Genomic DNA, 19,647 nt, shown 5'->3' with positions numbered 1-19,647 from the left:
CTGTCCCCGAACACGCAGAAGCCAGCCGCTTTCGGGGGCGGCCACGGGAGGAAAAGGCAGCCTGCGCCCCGCACCGGCCCCTCTCGGGGCTCCCCGAGGGCCAGGGCAGGGCCATCCCCTCGTCCTGGATGTGCCAAGGTGCTTTTGGAAACCCCCCATCCCCTCACCCCCAGCTCCGACTCCTCTGGCGCCTCCTGCCTGAGACCCTCCCCTGGCCTCTGCTGACCTGGCTCCGGCTGCCCGTGTTCCCTGGCCTCCCGTGAGGCTGTGGGCGCTCAGGAGCTGGCGGCATCCCCACAGCCGTCCTCCATCAGGCTGTCGATGGCCTGGAGCGGACGACAGGTGCTCAGAGTCCAGAATCACAGGCACATGTGGACACACCTACTAGGAGGAGCACTAGACAGTCCTGGCCTGGAACATTAAAACGAAGGGTTGAAATTCGCCCCGTGTGCGTACTGAGCATCCCTCGGGTGCCAGGGCTGTCCCAGGAGCTGCAGTCCAGCAGTGAGCAAGTAGGACCGAGCAAGTGCCTGTTCCCTCAGTGTGTGCGTGCCCAATAATTTCCCATCCTCGGCTTGGTACTCTCGGTAAGGGCTGTCCCCGTGGGAAGCCACTGGGGCTCAGGGTGTGGCTGGCCTCCTCTTTGGGAGTGGCCGACGTTGGCTGCAGCTTCTAGGAAGAGGCTGCAACGGAGGCCCATCTTGGGCGGACCTGTTTTCTGGAAAGAGCCTTAAATAAGTCTGTGGATGGACAGCCTGGGGGCGGGGAGGGGGGTAGTAGCCCTCTGGGGTCAGGATCCAGAGGGCAAGGGGGGTGGCCAGGGAAGACCTGCTGCCTTTCAAGCGTGCATCCAGTTGGAGAGACAAAAGAGGAAGCCACCCTTACTGCTCTGGCGGGGGGGGGTCTTCCCCCATCTGGTGGGGGAGGCAGGTGAGTGCCGAGGCTGAAGAAGGACGCACCAGGGATACCAGGCATAGCAGGGGCTGAGGGCAGCTCCGCCCGAGGGGCCCGGGGGCTCTCAACCCAGCTCCTACCTGAGGAGCTGCTTGAGCTCCACCTTCGCGTGAGGGCCACGGAGCTATAGGTGCAAACTCGTGGGTGCGGGAGCCCCGGCGCATTCTTGGAACCCCAAGGAGTTCTGGATGGCTTAAGGCTGCTGATGTGTGCAAAGAGCCAGACAGAGGTGGGCAGGAAGGGGCCACATCGTGACAACGGTGGAGGCCGTGCGGAAAAGCCGGGATCCCATCGGAGGGCTTCGGGAACCGAGGGACGGTCTTAAGCAGGAAGTCGGTGTGGAGTGATTTGTCCCTAAGGAAGGCCCCTCAGGCAGAGATGAGGCAGGGAAGCCTCTGGGAAGCCAGTTGATCTAGGTTCATCTAGGCAGGAGGTAGTAGGGGGCAGTGGGCCTGCGGGGAAGAGACGGACTCCAGAGAAGTTCAGGGGGGTGACAGGAAAATGGTGGCTGCAGCAGCAGGGTAGGGAACAGAGAGTCCAGAGACGTCAGCGGCTGCAGAGCCTGGTGGGACGAAGGTGGGGAGACGTCAGGCCGGGAACGGAGCTTGGTGCCTGCTTCAGAAAAGAGAGTGGGAGCAGCCGGAGCCTGCCGTCCTCACGTGTGACAGGAGAGGAGGGACAGCCAGAGCTGAAAGCCTGTTTCTAAGACATGTAAACACGTTTTATGTGCTAGTGGGAAGGAGCCAGCGAAGAAGGAAAGATGGCAGGTACTGCAAAGACCTAACAATCGCTGGAGCAGGTTCCTGAAGGAGCGGAAAAGATGGGATCCAGGGCCCAGGAGGTGGGTGGAGATGCTCTGAGCTTCCAGACCGTTCTTCCTGCACCCAGCCTCACGGCCAGCTGAGGGGAGTCAGCCGGGGAGCCTTCGTGTGACACCATCTGACCCTGTCCCACCTGGATCTCTTGACCACTCTCCACAGCCTCCCGCATGAAACCGAAACTTCCGAAGAGGACCTCCCAGCGTCTCTCACAAGGCCCGCTTCTAGCCTTTCTGGAACGCCTGCGCTGTGCCCGTCGTCCCCGGGCCGAGAACCGCTCTCCTCCAGCCCTCGGGGCCCTGCTCAGACGGCTCCTCCTCCCGGCAGCCCGCCCCGCCCCGCCCTCCTCGCCGGGCCCAGGGGCGCTGCCTCCGCTGGGAGTGACCGCGCGCGGCGCCCCCGTGTGGCCGGGGCTCGTGACGGCGGCGGCGGCGGGCGACCTGGCGGAGGGCCCGGGCACCGCCCCTTCCGCCCCGCCGGGCGACGCACGAGGCCGGCTTAAAGGGGAAGTGAGTCAGTGTCCGCGGACTCGGCCGGCCGAGGCTCGCGCCCGCCGCGGCCCCGAGAGGCCCCGGCCCGGCGGCGGCGGCGGCGGCGGCGGCGGCGGCGGCCATGGCCGGGGGGCCGGGCCCGGGAGACCCCGCGGTCCCCGGCGCCCAGCACTTCCTGTACGAGGTGCCGCCCTGGGTCATGTGCCGCTTCTACAAAGTGATGGACGCCCTGGAGCCCGCCGACTGGTGCCAGTTCGGTGGGTGGTGGCGGGCCGGCGGGGGCGGGGCGGGGGGCGCGCGGGGGCCGGACGCCCCGGCCTGACGCACCCCCGCCCCGCAGCCGCCCTGATCGTACGCGACCAGACCGAGCTGCGGCTATGCGAGCGCTCCGGGCAGCGCACGGCCAGCGTCCTGTGGCCCTGGATCAACCGCAACGCCCGCGTGGCCGACCTCGTGCGCATCCTCACGCACCTGCAGCTGCTCCGCGCGCGGGACATCATCACGGCATGTGAGCGCGCGGCCCCGGAGCCCCTGGGACCCCCAGGACCTCGGGAGAGGGGCCGCCCAGGGCCTCCCCTGGAGCTCCCCCCCCCCCCCCTTCGCCTGGGCCTAACAGCCCTTTCCTTCCTCTGCTTCCCAGGGCACCCTCCCGCCCCGCTTCTGCCCCCCAGCGCCACCGCCCCGAGGCCTAACAGCATCTCTGCACCTTCTGAGGCCGCGGCCCCCAGCCCCCAGAAGTTGCACTCGTCGGCCTCCACCCTCCTCTCCCCAGGTAAGGCTGCTCCCGGGGGTTGGCCTGATGAACCGGAGGAAAGGAGCCCCTTGACACTGGCGACGGCTGTAGATCCGGCCACTGGTCTCTGTCTGCCTCTCACTGGTGTCTTTATGAAGCTCTTCCAGGCTCCCAGACTCATTCTGACCCTGAGCTCGGCCCTGTCCCAAGCCCTGCTGCCCTCCAGCCACCACTGCCATCGGCAGCCCCTTCCTGTATCAAGGTAGGTGGGTCCTGCCTCCACCCAGAGGTTTGAGACAAGCAATGAGAAGGCAGCCTTTGGTACCCTGGGGAGCCCCAGCCAGACCAGCAGGGGTGGGCTAGGCAGAGGGGAGGAGGCGGGACCTCGCCTGATCTGGGGTTTCTTCCCACAGCGGAGCCCAGAGAGCCCAGCGTCCATCCTGCAGGGGGCCCACTCCTCTTTCTGCTGGCCCCTCCATGAGATTTGCCAGGGCACCCACGACTTCTCAGAGGAGCTGAAGATCGGGGAGGGCGGCTTTGGGTGTGTGTACCGGGCTGTGATGAGGAACACGGTATATGCTGTGAAGAGGCTAAAGGAGGTGTGTGTAGCGTCCAGGCAAAGGCTCTGGAAGGCTGTTAGCCGACCCTCACTTTTCTGGTCCTCCCCCCACTACCCCACACGGCTCCTTCAGCCCTCTGATTTCCCAGTCCAAGGCCCCCGCCCCTTGCTTGTTCTGGGCCCAAAACAGGAGGCAGACCTGGAGTGGACCACGGTGAAGCAGAGCTTTCGGACCGAAGTGGAGCAGCTGTCACGGTGAGCCTGTGGTGTCCCTCCTGGTGCGGGCAGCGGGAGAGGCCCGCCAGGACCGTGTGTCACGCACCTGGCTCCCTTGGTCTCCCAAAGCCTGCCAGGCTCAGGCTAGCTGAGGAAACGGCAGGGACTGTCCCCACGATGGTCAGATGGAAGGCGTGGTGGATGCTGGGGGCCAAAGTGCTCAGACCCCACTTTTCCAAGCAGGTTTCGTCACCCGAACATCGTGGACTTTGCTGGCTACTGTGCTCAGAGTGGCTTCTACTGCCTTGTCTATGGCTTCCTGCCCAACGGCTCCCTGGAAGACCGCCTCCATGTCCAGGTAGCCGTACCTAGGCTGGCACGTTGCATCACACTTGGCACCCGGGCAGAGCGGGACACGGGGCCTGGGCTCTCGGCCTCTGCAAGCGGGGCCCCTCCCTGCTGCTCCCGCATGCCCAGAAGCCTGGCTCGTGGTGCCTCTGAAAGGGGGTTCTGGACTCGGAGTAGCTTGACTTGGGCTTCTCCCCTTTGCAAGCAGGGTAGCGGAAGGGTCGCGTCAGCATTGCCCTGAGGGAAGGAGGCGATAGACAGCACCGGGGCCCCATCTAGGGAGGCACCCACAAGACGCAAGGGCTAACCGAACACAGGGCAGGAGCACCTCTAACCTCACGCTGAAGGGCTCAGGATAAGCGTGCTGTGTGCGGGGAGGCGGGGAAAGAGCCTCCGACGACATCCTGATCACCCCAGAGCCAGGACTGCCAGAGCCTGTGGGGGGTCCCCAGGGCATGATCCCAGCCCCGTGCGCTGTGCAGAGAGAGCACCGCAGGAGCTTAGTCGCCACCCTCTTCTGAAGTAGCTCATGGAGACTTTGCTCCTCGTTTTCCAGAAGGGAAACTGAGGCCCAGAGAGTCAACTGCTCGTCCAGACCCCTTGGTGACAGGTGGAGGGAAGGATGGGGGTCAAAGAACAGTGGCCCGCAGCCTCCCCTCTGCCCCTTTGCTCCTTCTGCCCTTCCAGACCCAGACCTGGCCTCCTCTCTCCTGGCCTCAGCGACTGGACATCCTTCTGGGCACGGCCCGGGCAATTCAGTTTTTACATCAAGACAGCCCCAGCCTCATCCACGGAGATGTCAAGAGGTGAGGAGGGGACACAGCCAGGCCCCCGGGGCCTCTCAGAGTGGCAGGAACATAGTCTACGGCAAGGGGTCACGCTCCCAAACCTTCCGCCGGCAGGGAGCCGTGGTGCCTGCTCGCCACGGCCCACTGGGCCCAAGAAGCCTTGCCCTGAGCGCCCCCCATGAGAGTGGGCCTACCCTCTCCCGCTCGAGACTCAGGTCGGGGATGTCAGGGCTGGGGGCTCTGGGTCACTGAGTACCCGGTGTGGGACAGGTGTGGAAGCAGAGGCCAACGACGGGCCCCACCGATGAACGGGGGCTGAACCGTGTGAGGGTGCTCTGGGGGCCACGTGCTCGGAGCCCCAGGTGGCTGGAACGCTCAGGCGCACCGGCCACTGTCTGCAGTCTGATTTTGTCAGGACCAGGCAGGTGGGGGGGGGGGGGCCACGGAGTGGGCCAGGGCCAAGGCTGGGCCCACACCACTCTCTTCCCTCCCCAAGTTCCAACGTCCTTCTGGATGAGAGACTGATGCCCAAACTGGGAGACTTTGGCCTGGCCCGTCTCAGCCGGTTTGCAGGCGCCAACCCCAGCCGGAGCAGCACTGTGGCCCAGACTCGGACTGTGCGTGGCACCCTGGCGTACCTGCCCGAGGAGTACATCAAGACGGGGAGGCTGGCTGTGGAGACCGACACCTTCAGTTTCGGCGTGGTGAGCCACTGGGCCCTGTGATGAAGCTTCAGCTCCAGGGCCCTGCCCTCCCCGGCGCAGGCCACTTCCTCGGTCCCGCACCTCGTTTCACGTTTGTAGTTTTGAATTCTTTTGTTTCAAGTGGGCCCTCCAAACCGCCAGAGCTTTAGTCCCACGGCTGCGGCTCTGTCCTTGCTGAGAGTCGGTCCTCGTGTGCCTGTCTGAGGGATGTGCCCCTGTCAGCCCCGGTCCACGCCCAGTTGGGCGTCCCCATCCACTGTGCACCCCTCCCCCCCGCAGTGGACCTGCCTGCCTCGCCCTCCAGCCTGTCCTCTCTCCAGGTGGTGCTGGAGACCCTGACCGGCCAGCGGGCTGTGAGGATGCGCGGTGCCCAGACCAAGTATCTGGTGAGCCTCCTGAGGCAGGGCAGGGAGGAAGGTGGGCCGGGAGGTGCTGCTCTGGGCGACAGACAGGCGTAGACCTGGAGGGCGGAATGATCTGGAACGCAGTGCCCCACGGGAGCCAGCCTCTGCCGCTGCTGACTCATCGTTGAAAATAGGCAGGGCCCCAGACGGCTTCATTTACCTTGCCGAGGAGAAACCTGTCTGTCCTCTTGGATGCCGTGGGCCCTTCCAGACCCCGCCTGGGCTGGGGGCGGGCGAGGAGGGTGCCAGCCACAGTGGAAAACAGAACCGGGTGGGCGCGTGGGGACGGGAGAGGCTGTGGCAGAGAATGCGGCCGCCTCTGAGAAGCCCTCCCGGGTGCTGTGGAGCGGGTCCAAGCTGCCCGGGGCCTGACCTGGAGCCAGGAGCCCAGCTCCTCGCCAGGCCCGTCTGCTCGGTTGGCGCGTGTGCTTCACGCTTTACAAGCTGCTGTGTTTCCTGGCCTTCCGCCCCGGGCTTGGGGCTATTTCTGTCCGTTGCCGGGTCTTGGTGGGTCTGTGCCAGAGCCGGGCAGCCAAACAGGAGACCTCCTCCATGTGGGCCGCTCCGCCCGCCCGCCCGGAGCAGCGCACCACACCCCTCGGGCCTGACCGCTGGTTCTCTGTGCCACAGCCAGAGCGAGTTTCCGTAACCGTGAGGAGGCTGTGGAAGCCCCCTCACCTGCCCCCCAGACTCGGGCCGACTCCCCGATGCCTGCCCCAGGGCCTTTGTAAGAGCCTTTCCCTCTGCCTGAAAGGCCAACCCCCCACCCAACCCCAGTCTTTCCTGCCAGTCCCTCCCCTCTCAGAACTCAAGGTGGCCTCTGGTCCTGTTCCCACCCCTCTCGGCTCCGCCCTCCCCGGCTAGTTCATCCCTTTAGATCCCCGCTGAAGTGTCACTTGCTTGGGCCCCAGTTGAAAGCCCCGTGGGCCTCCCTACCGCAGTTTCCATTGGTTAAGAGGCATGTCGGCGTCTCTCCCCTCCCAGGAAGTCAGCTCTGTGAAAGCGGGCCCGGGTGCTGTGTGTGTAGCTGGATCCCTGGGGCCTGGGCCACCAGCGACGAGGGTCTGGGGGTCGCAGCAGAAGGCACGGCCCCCGGTGACCACACTCACGTTACGTGTCCCGCAGAAAGACCTGGTTGAAGAGGAAGCCGAGGAGGCTGGTTTGGCTCTGAAAAGCACCCAGACCACACTCCAAGCAGGTCTGGCTGCAGATGCCTGGGCCGCCCCGATCGCCACCCAGATCTACAAGAAGCACCTGGACCCCAGGCCTGGGCCGTGCCCACCAGAGCTGGGCCTGGCCCTGGGCCAGCTGGCTTGCTGCTGCCTGCACCGCCGGGCCAAGAGGAGACCCGCCATGACCCAGGTAGGCCTGTGAGGCAGGGGGAAGGGAAGCAGCTGAGATGCCAGCCACCCGTGGGAGACCGTGGCCTGCTGGAAATGCCACATTCCTGGCACTGCCGTGTAGGGAGCCAGACACAGCCCCTCGCAGACCTCTTTCTGGAGGAAGTCTCCAAATGTGCCTTGCCTGCCTGTGCTTCTGCTAGGAGTGGCCGGAGCTCCACTGAACCCCGCCTGGTACACAGAGGGAGGCGAGAGGCTTTTTACTGCGCCCCCTTCTGGCTGTGCTGTGCCACTGCACCTAACTTTTTGAGTCCCCTCCCCATCACCCACCTCTCTGTCTCTGAGAAGAGGAAGAAGCCCCATTCGAGGGCACCAGGGCAGCGAGGTTCGCTTCCTAGAAGACAGAGAGAAGCCATTCTAAGTCCTTAGCTTTGCTGGCTACAACTCTCTTCTTCATCCCTGACCCGGAGCCGCTGTGCAGTTTGACCACCTTCTGTGAGGACCACTCGCCCTGAGAGCCCCTCTCCCTCCTCGCAGGCGTACCAGAAGCTGGAGACGCTGCAGGCGGCAGTGGCAGGGCCGTCTCTGGAGCCAGAGGCCACCAGCCGCAGCCCCCCTTCCCCTCAGGAGAACTCCTACGTGTCCACCACTGGCAGTACCCTGAGCGGTGCCAGCCCATGGCAGCCCCTGGCGGCGCCCTCGGGAGCCCTGGCCCAGGCTCCAGAGCGGCTGCAGAAAGGCGCCAACCAGCCCGTGGAGAGCGACGAGAGCATGTCCGGCCTATCTGCTGCCCTGCATTCCTGGCACCTGACCCCGAGCTGCCCCCCGGACCCAGCCCGGCCAGGCAGCCCTGGCCCAGGGGCCGCCGTGTGGGCGCCAGCACCCCTCGGACAGGCTGGCTGTACTCAAGGGGATGCCACCAGACAGTCGAGCTGGGGGAGCAGCCCGGGGCTCCAGCCCACAGCTGTGGAAGGTACCTGGGGACACGTGCCCAGAAGAGGGACCAGCGGCCTCCTTTGGTGGCAGTCCCCATCTTCCCCACCCCCGGCCTTCTGGGAGGAGAGAACTGGGGCCTACCGTTAAGCTCCCTGTGTCCTTAGCAAGTTCCAGGCCACTGTCTCGGGGAGGCCCCCCACCCGGCCTTGGAAAGGCCCACAGAGGACGGTCCCGTGCCGTCTCATCTCCCCAGACCGCGGCCTCAGCTGGCTGAGGAGAGGCCAGGACCTTGCTCCCCAAAAGCTGGGGGCAAGGAAGGCCCAGTCCAGGACCGGGCTCCAGGCCCAGCAGCTAGCCAGGGCCCTAGCACGGCCCCTTCCAGGCCCCGCTCTCAGAGCGCTGAGGGCCTCTGTCCTTCCGAAGGGCAGGGAGCTGGGCTGGGGACCGGGAAGGCTCATGGGGCCAGAAGTGTCAGCAGGGCGTTCCAGGGCCATCGGCCCCTGTGGCTCAGTGGGCCCTCTCTCCACCCCAGGACCGCTCCTGGGCGGCTCCACGTCGCCACTACCCCCCCCAGATTGTCATCAACCCGGCGCGACAGAAGATGCTGCAGAAGCTGGCCTTGTACGAGGATGGGGTCCTAGACAGCCTGCAGCTGCTGTCATCTAGCTCCCTCCCAGGTACCCCAGGACTGTGCTCTGCGGCCGGGCGGCTGGCCTCTGGGCCACTCGGAGCCTTCGTTCTGCTGGGGCCCAGATAGGGCCCCCGCTCCCCGAGCCCGTCACCCCCTCGAACGGCGGCCGGGAGCCCAGCCGGCCCCCACGCCTCCTTTGGGACATCGTGTATTCTGGGTACAGCCCTGTCCCGGCTCGCTCTCCTCCTCCTGACGACACGCACCTTCCCTTAGCCTGGGGGTGGCAGCAGCCCCCGTGCTCCCAGAACACAGGCAGCCCCCACAGCTACGTTCCATTCCAGAGAGCGCCCCGGGAGCAAGGGGGAAGCGCAGCCCAGCCCTCGAGTACCTCCCCCTGTTTGCTAACCGACTGGCATTTCTTCCCCCTTCTGCAGACTTGGGCCTGGAGCACGGGAACAGGCAGGGGCCCGAAGAGAGTGATGAGTTTCAGAGCTGAACTGCCGCCTGGTCAGATCCCTAAACCCAGAAGTCAAAGTTCTCACGGTTGGAAGTTCTCACAGCTCGCGAACCCTCGGCAGCCTTGGGGGCTCCGTCCTCACGGAGGAGGGCAGGTGGTGGCCCTGCTGCTCTTGGGGCGTGGGCACAGGCAGGGCTCAGGGCCCCCCAGGCCGGCTGCGGCTGGCTGTCAGTAGGGCAGGACATCTCAACAGCCTGCCTTGAGGCCAGCATTCGCGGGAGAGGAAAGCCGATGTCGTTGGAGGGGCCGGTGGCGGGGAGGAGGGCAGGTCTGAAGGCTGCTGGCCACACAGGCCAAGGAGGAGAGGTGAGTGGTCCAGTGGGACTAGCGGGGCGCCAGCTCCCCTGAGAGCTGGGCGGGGCTTCTGCAGCCCAGGCCTACAGCAGCAGCCCTTAGCCCTTCTTTTCCGACCTTGCTGAAGCCCTGGGGAAAAGCAGCCACTCTGATGACGGGAACCGATGAGGCCAGGGGCCCTCCCAGCTGCTTGTAATTGGGAAGGGGAAAGTGAGCTGTGGCCGTCCCGTGGTTCAGTCCACTAGCTAGAAGCGGGAGTTCTGAGAGGCCCCAGCGAGTGCAGCAGCGCCTCCCGGCAGGCCAGCGTCCGCAGGCTTCCCCAGGGAGCCGGGAGCCAGCCTAACAGGCCACCGAGCCAGGTCGGGCTCCAGAGGCCACAGGCTCAGCCTCAGGCCCGGGCACTGCTCGTGACAGAGGGGCCACTACCCCAGGTTTGGCTAGGCCCAAACCTTGTGTTACCCAGACAGTGAGAAGCCCCAAGACAGCAGGAAGTTGGCAGCAAGACAGAGAGGAAGGAAAATGAAAATGGGACTCACGTTTGTGGAAGCAAGTCGGCGTTGGTGTAACTGAGTGTCTCTGAGAGTAGCCCAGGGCTGTAGCACAGGCTTCGGATGATTTTGTGTCTGCGATCACGAGTCACACTACATGCCCCGCGAAGCTAGGCACTGGTGAAGTCCAAGTCGTCCTGGAGTAATAAATACGTACACTTTGATCGCTGGCTGTACTTGTAGGCTTTGTGGCACTGAAAGCCTTGAGCTTTTCCAGTGCTTCTCATCTCGGTGTTCTTGACTGTCCAAACCCAGACCCTAGCCTCCCACCCGCAGGTCCTCTGGAGGTTCTTGTTTCCATTCCCATCAAGCCACCATGCTGGCGGCAGATCCACAACACTACTACCCAGCAGTACTTTCACAGGTTGTTAAGTTTTCCCTGGTTTATGGATTTTGACGCTATTGTAAATGGTATTTTTATTTCGTTTTCTAGTTGATCATTGACAGTGTATAGAAACACAACTGAGTTTTGTATATTGGCTTTGCATTCTGTGGCCTTGGCTCTCACTCACACCTTAGCTCTAGTTTTTTGGTGGATACCTTGGGACAGATTATGCACACAATCATTTCATCTGCAAATAAAGACAGTCTCACCCCTTCCTTTCCGTCTGTGTGCCTTTCAGTTCTTTTTCTTTTCTAACTAATTAGTTAATTAATTAATGTGGCTGCACCGCGCAGCTTGCGGGATCGTGGTTCCCTGACCAGGGATCGAACCTGGGCCCATGGCAGTGGAAGCGCGGAGTCCTAACCACTGGGCTGCCAGGGAATTCCCTCATTTATTTTTCTTGCCTTGTTAACACTTGCTAGGGCCTCTGGTTAAACGTTGAATAGAGCGGTGAAAGTGGACATCCTTGCCTTGTTGTCAATGTTAGGGGGCAAAGTGTTGGCTTTTCACCATTAAGTATGATGCTACCTATAGGATTGTCATAGATGTACTTTGTCAATGTGGTAAACCCCATAAATTGATTTTCCAATATTAAACCAACTTTGTATTCCTTAGATAAAAACAGCACTCGGTCATGATGTGTTATCCTTTTATATATTGCTGAATTCCATTTGCTAATATCTCTTGAGAATTTTTGCATCTGTGTTCATGAGGGGTATTGATCTGTAGTTGTCTGGTAATATCTTTATCTGGTTTTGGTGTCAGGGCCTCATAAAATAAGTTGGAAAGTGTCTCCTTCTCCTCCTGTGTTCTTAAAGGGCTTGTGTATCCTTCGTGTTACTTCTTTTTTTTTTTTTCAATATTTATTTATTTGGTTGCTCCAAGTCTTAGTTGCCGCAGGCAGGCTCCTTAGTTGTGGAATGCATGTGGGATCTAGTTCCCTGACCAGAGATCGAATCCGGGCGCCCTGCATTAGGAGTTCAGTCTTAGCCACCGCGCCACCAGGGAAGTCCCCAGTGTTACTTCTTTAAATGTTTGATGGATTCGCCAGTGAAGTCATCTGCACCTGGAGTTTTCTTTGTGGGAAGGTTTTTCATTATAAGTTCAATTTCTTTAATTAGATATGAAGCCCTTCAGGTTTTGTTTCTTCGTGGGTCAGTTTTCATAACTTGTGTCTTTCAAGGAATTTGCCCATTTCATCTCAGTTGGTATAAACTTAATAATCCCCCCTTACCCTTGTATGTCTGTAGGATCTATAGCAATAGCCCCTCTTTCATCCCCAATATTGGTAATTTTTGTCTTTCCTTCTTTTTGATCAGCTTGAATAGAGGCTTATCAATTGTATTGATCATTTCAAAGAAGCAAGTTTGGTTTCACTGGTTTTTCTCCATTTTCTGTTTTATTGATTTTCCACTCTATCGTTTCCTTTCTTATAAATCTTACTTTGCTCATCTGTTTTCAGCTTCTTAAACCATAACCTTAAATCACTGATTTTAAACCTTGCTTTTTCTAACATAAGCATTTAAAGCTATAAATTCCCTTTGAGAACACCTTTAGCTGCATTCTGCTCATGTGGATAAGTTCTGTTTTCATTATCATTCAGTTCATAATGTTTTCTAATTTTCCTTGTGATTATTTATTTAACCAATATCTTACTTAGAAGTGTATTTAATTTCCAAATATTTGAGAATTTTGCAGATATCTTTTCGTTATGTGTTTTTAATTCTGTTGTGGTCAGAAAATTTACTCCGTATAGCTGCATTTCTTTTACGATTATCGAGACTCGTTTTATGGCTTAACCTATGGTTTAGCTTGGTGAATGTTCCATGTGTATTTGAAAAGAGTATATATTCCGCAGTTGGGTGGAGTGTTCTGTAAATGTCAGTTAGGTCAAGGCGGTTGATAGTGCTCAAGTGTCTGGCGGACTGAGGGAAAAGGACTGCGGTCTCCAGCTGTAATTGTGAGTTTGCCTTTCTCCTTTCAGTTCTGTCGGATTTTGCTGCATGTACTTTGAAGCTATCATTGGGTGCATACACATTTAGGATTGTTGTGTTCTTGATAAATTGGCCCTTTTATTATCATTTAATGCCCCTGTTTATCTCTGATAATGTTCTTTCTTTGGACGCCTGCTTTATCTGGTATGAATGTGAGTGGCTACTCCCAACTTCCTTATGCCTAATTTGTTCCGTGGTATAACTTTTTCGGTTCTGTTCTTTTAACCTACCTGTGTCTTTGTATTTAAAGTGCAGTTATAGATGCATATGGTTTGGTGTTACTTTTTGTTTTGTTTTGTTTTTTGTCTGTTTGCTTCTTTTTCAGTCTTACTTTTTTTTTTTTTTTAGAATCAATTTTATTTATTTGTTTGTTTTGGGTTGTGTTGGGTCTTCGTTGCTGCAGGCTTTCTCTAGTTGTGGCGAGCGGGGGCTACTCTTCTTTGCGGTGCGTGGGCTTCTCCTTGCGGTGGCTTCTCTTGTTGCAGAGCACCGACTCTAGGCGCACGGGCTTCAGTAGTTGTAGCACGCGGGCTCAGTAGTTGTGGCTCGTGGGCTCCAGAGCACAGGCTCCGTAGTTGTGGCACACGGGCTTAGTTGCTCCACAGCATGTGAGATCTTCCCGCACCAGGGCTTGAACCCGTGTCCCCTGCATAGGCAAGCAGATTCTTAACCACTGCGCCACCAGGGAAGTCCCTCAGTCTTACTTTTTTAACCACTCTCATAAGCTCTGCCTTTTAATTGGTCTGTTTAATCCATTTACGTGTGATGGTTAGGTTTAAGTCTATCATCTCGCTATTTATTTTCTATTTGTCCCATCTGTTCTTTGTTCCTTTTCTCCTCTATCCCTGGTTTCTTTGGATTAATCAAATATTTCTGGCGTTCTATTTTTTCTCTGCGGTTGGCTTGTTAGCTCTGATAACTGAGGCCACTGGTTCTGCTCAGGAGCCCCCTCTTCCTGCACCATATTCTGGAAAGTACCTCCAGGCAGAGATGCAGGCTGCTCGGAGCCATCTCCACATTTGTCTTCCTTCTGATCACAGTCGTGCGCTGCCCGTTGGCCACTATCTGAAAATAGTTGTTTCAGATACTTTGACTGGTTTCCTAGTTGTTCACACCGAGAGGGCTATTCTGGCCAGAATCAGAACTTTCCCCTCTTTTCTGCGGAATTCTTCAATCCTGAGATCACCCCATCTTTCTCCTGCACGATCCATTTCCTCCTCCCTCCTGGATCTACCTTCATCAGCTCAGTGACTTTGTATAGCTGTAAACAGCCAGGTGCCAGCCACTGCTGAGATCCAAGTCGGTACCAGTTATCTGTTGTTCCAAACCACCTCGAAGTTGAGGGGCTGAAACGATGACAGTAACTTTGCCTGTGAACTTGCAACCTGGGCGGGGCTCCGATGGGACAACTCAGTGTCAGCTGGAGTGACCAGAAGGCTGGTTGCTGGGACCGTCCGGAGGCTCCCGCGCGTGTCTGGTGGTTAGCCAGGGGCCCTGCTGGGACTAGGACACCTACACATACCTCTTCCTTGTGGCCGTGTGGCCTCTTTCCAGTGCGGGGCTGTGTCACCTTTCATGGTCTGCATTCTGCTGCACCCTTGAGGGGAAAGGAATTACAGTCCACCTTTTGATGGGAGGAGCGTCAAGCTTCATGGACGGGTTGAAAAGCAGCCCAAGGGCATTTCCGTCACCCTGCAAAGGTCCCTCATGCGAGAGGAGCGCTAGGCTGGCTTCAGACACGTAGACGAGTCTGTTGTGTTCTTGAACCTCGCATAAGTGGAACCGTGTAGCACGGGCCCTTTCGTGCCCAGCTCCTTTCACTCGGCCCGTAGTTTTGAGATGCAGCCGTGCTATTGCGAGCAGCAGTAGCTGACGGGCTTTCACGCCCGAGGGGTGTTCTGTTGTAGAAACAGACCGCGTTTCGTCCCTTCTTCTCCCCTTCACGGACGTCTGGGTTGTTTTCAGTTTGGTGCTGGTATAAATAAAGCTTCCCTGGACATTTTCATGCATGTCTTGTTTACGGATGCCCCCCTTCCTGTTGGATGTTACATCCGTTAGGGTTTAGGCCGAGAGGCAGAGCGACTATTGGTAAGAGAAGAATTGTTACAGATACGGTTAGACCCTGCAAATCTCCATGAGGCTGTGGCTTCTGCCTCTGGTGTTGGGCCTCAGGTCAGCAGCCCTGGCCTCTGGAAGGGAGAGACAGCCGTTCGTGGGAGAGCAAGCCCAAATGGAGCCTGCGTCTTTCTCGCTGTATCCAAGTGCTGGCGATGCAGGTGGCCTACAGACAAGCGGGCACCCCACAGCACAAAGTCACGCGCACAGCTGCCAGATCCCATGCAGATTTCTCCTGTGGCCAACGCTGACCTGGGACCACACGGCGAGCGGGACTCTGGGAAACGTTTTGGTTCAGCCAGAGTGACGCGGGAGCAGAGTAGCCCAAGCATCGTACTCGGGGCAGGACTTCTGGGTCACGCGGGATGCGCGCGGTCGGTTTTAGCAGGTTTCTAACAGACGTTTTCCCGAGTGGCTGTGCCAGTTTACCCCCTTCCCCAGCACTTGGTGTTCTCAGCACGTTTTCACTGTAATCATTCTGACAGGGGTCAGACTCGTGGTTCGAGTTCGCATTTCCCCGATGACTAATGATGAACGTGAGTTCGTTGGCTTATTGGCCATCTGGAGGTCCTCTCCTGGGAAAGGCACATTGTGTGGCGAGGCCCTGTGTCCATTCAGAGGACTGGTCTTGGATGGTATATGTCCCATAGTATCTTCTGCCACTCTGGAGTTTACCTGTTCACTCTCTTAATGACGTCTTTGATTAACAGTTCTTAATTTTAGTGAAGTTCAACATGTTGATCTTTTCTGCTTGGGTTACTGCTTTCTGCGCTCTGTTCAGGGTCGTGGGGATATTCTCCTTAGACTTCTAGACACTGCATTGCTTTACGTCTCCTGTTTAGGTCCCTGCTGTATCTCAAATTGATTTTTGTTTCTGCCTCAGGCTGTCCTTTTTTCCCACATGGACATCCAGTCTGTCCCACACCAGTTAGTAAAAAGACCATCCTTCCCCACCGAATCAAAGTGGGGACTTTGTCGTCAGTCTGCTAGCCAGATGTGGCCTCTGTTCCATGACACCAGGCTCTCTGGTGTCCCTCTGCCAGCACCACCCCGGCTTCATCGCTGCAGCCTTAGAGGAAGTGTCAGTTGCTATGAGTGGTGAGCCCTCGGGTTTGTTCTTCCAGACTGTCGTAGTTTTTCTGGGCCCTTTGCACTTCCATATAAATTGTAGAGCAGTTGGAACGCTCCTCCACTGCTGGTGGGAATGTAAAATGGGTCAGCCACTTTGGAAAATGGTGTGGCAGTGTCTTAAAACGTCATCATCCACGTATACCATGATACAGCTCTTCCCCCGCCAACATCGATCTGAGAGACATCGATCTATGTCCACACAAAAACTTGTTCACGAATGCTCACAGCTGCTCTAGTCACAACAGCCAGACAGTGGAAACAATCCAAACGGCCATCAGGTGACGGGATAAACAAATTGTGTGTTCACACAACAGCAGAAAACTTAGCAATAAAAAGGAACAAACTATTGGACTCAGAATAACTACAGAGTGAAAGGATCATACACACTGGATGAATCCATTTATATACAATTCTAGGAAATGCAAACTTCTGTCTCCTGACAGAGGCTGATAGGTGGCTGCCTAGGGCTGGGCGGCAGGGAAGGGTCACCAGGAGCGAGAGGAAACTTTCGGAGGTCATGGATATGGCCATTCTCAATTGTGGTGACGGTTTCACAGATAGAACTTTCCAGGACTAGGCTTTAAACTACGTGCCGTTGATTTTATGTCAATTTTACCTCAGTATAGCTGTTTTTTCAAAATACAACGTGACTCTTTTAAGCAACATATTGTCGGGGGGGGGGTGGTTTTCCATTTAATCCAGCCTGGCAATCATTGTTTAGTCATTGGCATTTTGATGTAATTGTCCATATGGTTGTGTGTGTATTTGTTGTGGTAAAATACACATGACATAGTATTTATCGTGTGAACCATTTGGATCCGATTCAGTTGCGCTGGATACATTCACAGTGTTGCGTAACCATCACCACTAGCGAAACCCCCAAACTTTTTCATCATCTCCAACATAAACCCTGTGCCCACTAACCAGTGACGCCCCATTCTCCCTCCTGAGATGGCCGTGTTGTCCCATCTGCTCTTTGTTCCTTCCTTTTTCCTTTCTCACCTTCTTTCAGTGTCACTTGTGTCATCCTTCTTGGGTCCCCCTTGCCTTGGTGCTGCTGTCTTCACATCGGCGTGGTTTGACTTATGCTGTGTTTACCTCGTAGAGTCCCCTTCTAACGCTCTGCATGCCTTCCCGCAGCTCTGGTCTTCCACCCTGGATCCCTCCTTCCCTCCCTTGCTTTCTTTCTCAGATGATTTCATTTCTTGACCGAAAATAAGGTCAAGAAAATAACCGGAGGATAACATCACCATAGGAGGCATTAACGAGCATGACCCATCCTCAGATGTTTTCTGACCTCGACTACTGCAAACCACCAAAACCCCTCTATGGATCCCATGGCCTAGACGTCAGTACTTTTGGAATAACACTTCATTTTTAAAATTTTTTTATAAATGTATTTCTTTTATTTATTTTTGGCCGCATTGGGTCATTGTTGCAGCGCGCGGGCTTTCTCTAGTTACAGCGAGCGGGGGCTACTCTTCACTGCGGTGCGCGGGCTTCTCGTTGTGGTGGCTTCTCTTGTTGCAGAGCACGGGCTCTAGGCGCACGGGCTTCAGTAGTTGTGGCTCGCGGGCTCTAGAGCGCAGGCTCAGTAGTTGTGGCGCGCGGGCTTAGTGGCTCCGCGGCCTGTGGGATCTTCCCGGACCAGGGCTCGAACCCGTGTCCCCGGCACTGGCAGGCGGATTCTTAACCACTGCGCCACCAGCGAAGTCCCGAGACCACACTTTGTTTATCCATTCTTCCATAGATGGAAATGTGGGTTGTTCCCACTTTGGGGCTGCTATGAAGAGTGCTGCTATGAACGTCTGTGTATAAGTTTTCCTGTGGCTGTGTTTCATTTCTCTGGGAGTGGAGTTGCTAGGCGATATGGTAACGTATGTGTAACATTTTGCTGCACCAGTTTACAGCCACACCGGCAACCTGTGGTCCACGTCGTCAGCAGCGCCACGTGATCGTCTGTCCTTTCAGTGATAGCCGCCCTAGTAGGTGTGAAGTGTATTGAAGCTTGGGTTTCTACTTCCTTAGTGACTAATGACGTTTAACGTCCTTTCACGGGCAGGATCGTTTTCCTTCAGCCTGAAGAACTACCTGCAATATTTCTTACAGGACAGGTAGGCTGGCGTTGAGTTGCCCCAACGTTTGCCCGAAATGTATTTATTTTGCCTTCACCTTTAAAGGCTATTTTGCTCGGTATAGAACTCCAGGTTGGCAGTTTTTCTCTTTCAGCACTTTTAACTATATTATCCCATCACCTTTCATTATTTCCGTTGAAAAGCCATCATCAGTCTTATTACAGTGCCTCCGCAGTCCATGTGTTGTTTCTTCTCTGTCTTGGATGTTCAACGGTCTGACTTTGTGACGTGCTTCGTGCCTAGCTGTGATTTTCTTGGTGTCTGTGTTGCTTAATGTTTGTAACCTCCTTGAACCTGGGGTTTGGTGTCTTTCTGTCACTTTTGGAAAATCCCCGGCCACCATCTCTTCAAATACATTGCTTCTGTCCTCTTTCCTCTGCCGCTTGAGAACCAGCCAGTGCACCCTCATCTCAAAGATGGTAGCCCCTCAGGTCAGGCCTCTGCTGCCTGCTTGTTCTCTGGTGCCTTCAAATGGTTCTTTAAAAATATACGTTTCGTCCAGCTTCTCTAGCTGTTTGCAGTGACAGTTAGTCTGATATACTCTATCAGTCGTGGCCAGAATCAGAAGAAGTCGCCAGCACGTCTTATCTCCTTGCACACTGTAGATTTCTCCCTTCTGCCTCGTTCCATCTCCATAGCCCCGCCTTGGCCAAACCGCCGTCAGCTCTGTCACGGCTGGCTGCAGCTGTCCCCTGCTGCGGGGACCCTGCCCCTGCCTGGCCCTCCAGCCTTCTCTCCTACCAGTCGGGTCTCTTCACAAAACTCAGAGGTTAAACTGTGCTGTCAGTCAAGACAGGTCTGTGCCCAGGCAAGCCAGAGCAAAGTCCAAGCAAACCTATGGCCCTTCACTTTTCTCTCTGTTGAAGGTACGAACTGTACTAAGTTCCACCGCTAATGCTGGGTGGTTTTTTTGGTTTGCTTGTGCTCTACGGGCCATCAGTTGCTGTGGCAACCTGGAGTAAACACTTGCGAAAGGAAGCTTTCTTTGCACCGTCAGCGGGAGGGTCCAAGCTGGCAGAGGGCAGGGGACCCGTGGTCTCCTAGGGACAGGAGAGCAGAGAGACACCGCTCAGCTAGTGACAGATTAGAAGAGACGGTCGACTTGTCCTATCACCTTCATTTTTTATCATCTCACCAGGTTGCAAATGTGACATCAGAAATACTCCCTCGCTGTTGTTTTTCTAGAAGAGAAAGTCAGCAGGCACAAACAGTGAATGGAGACCTCCCTCCTGGGTTGGGTTTTCTGCTGAGTCACTGCCTTAATGGCTCCCCAAGATAACTGGCTCCCCCTCTCTTAGCCGGTTTCTAAGGCAACCAGTGAGCAGGCTGGGAGCAAAGCCAGCCTGGGATCAGGAGTCCCATTCCTGGCCACCATGCGGTCATGTTTTCCTAGCCAGAACACTGCCTTTTAAAAATACCTGCTTTTTATGAGGAATCCCAAACGGTACATGAGTGTAGTGTACAAAGGAAGACAAACCCCTTCTCACTTTCCCCGCCTGCATCTCCTCCCCGAGAGCAGAGGGCAGCCGCGCAAGCCTCAGTGGTCCACATCCTGAGACCCAGACCACGCTCGCCCCCCTGCACCCAGCCGGGCCCCCAAAGGCTG

The 19,647-nt window shown here is 56.9% G+C and overlaps 1 protein-coding gene across 1 annotated transcript; it reads left to right on the top strand.

Moving 5' to 3' along the window:
- Positions 1-2,332: 2,332 nt before the first annotated feature.
- On the top strand, positions 2,333-10,881 carry IRAK1 (interleukin 1 receptor associated kinase 1). Its single transcript, XM_027097960.1, is given in 15 exon segments — positions 2,333-2,520; positions 2,604-2,771; positions 2,904-3,035; positions 3,155-3,258; positions 3,410-3,595; positions 3,746-3,810; positions 4,015-4,129; positions 4,807-4,925; positions 5,404-5,611; positions 5,932-5,997; positions 7,141-7,377; positions 7,893-8,328; positions 8,824-8,848; positions 8,850-8,968; positions 9,357-10,881. Coding segments are annotated over 15 exon segments (2,178 nt in total). The 5' UTR covers positions 2,333-2,384; the 3' UTR covers positions 9,419-10,881.
- The last annotated feature ends 8,766 nt before the right edge of the window (positions 10,882-19,647 follow it).

Source organism: Aethalodelphis obliquidens, unplaced genomic scaffold, assembly GCF_003676395.1.
Source record: "Aethalodelphis obliquidens isolate GAN/ISIS:26980383/991018 unplaced genomic scaffold, ASM367639v1 scaffold118, whole genome shotgun sequence".
Taxonomy (NCBI): Eukaryota; Metazoa; Chordata; class Mammalia; order Artiodactyla; family Delphinidae; genus Aethalodelphis; species Aethalodelphis obliquidens.
The sequence above is the reverse complement of the archived record's forward strand: the minus strand, read 5'-3'. Positions and strand labels throughout refer to the sequence as shown.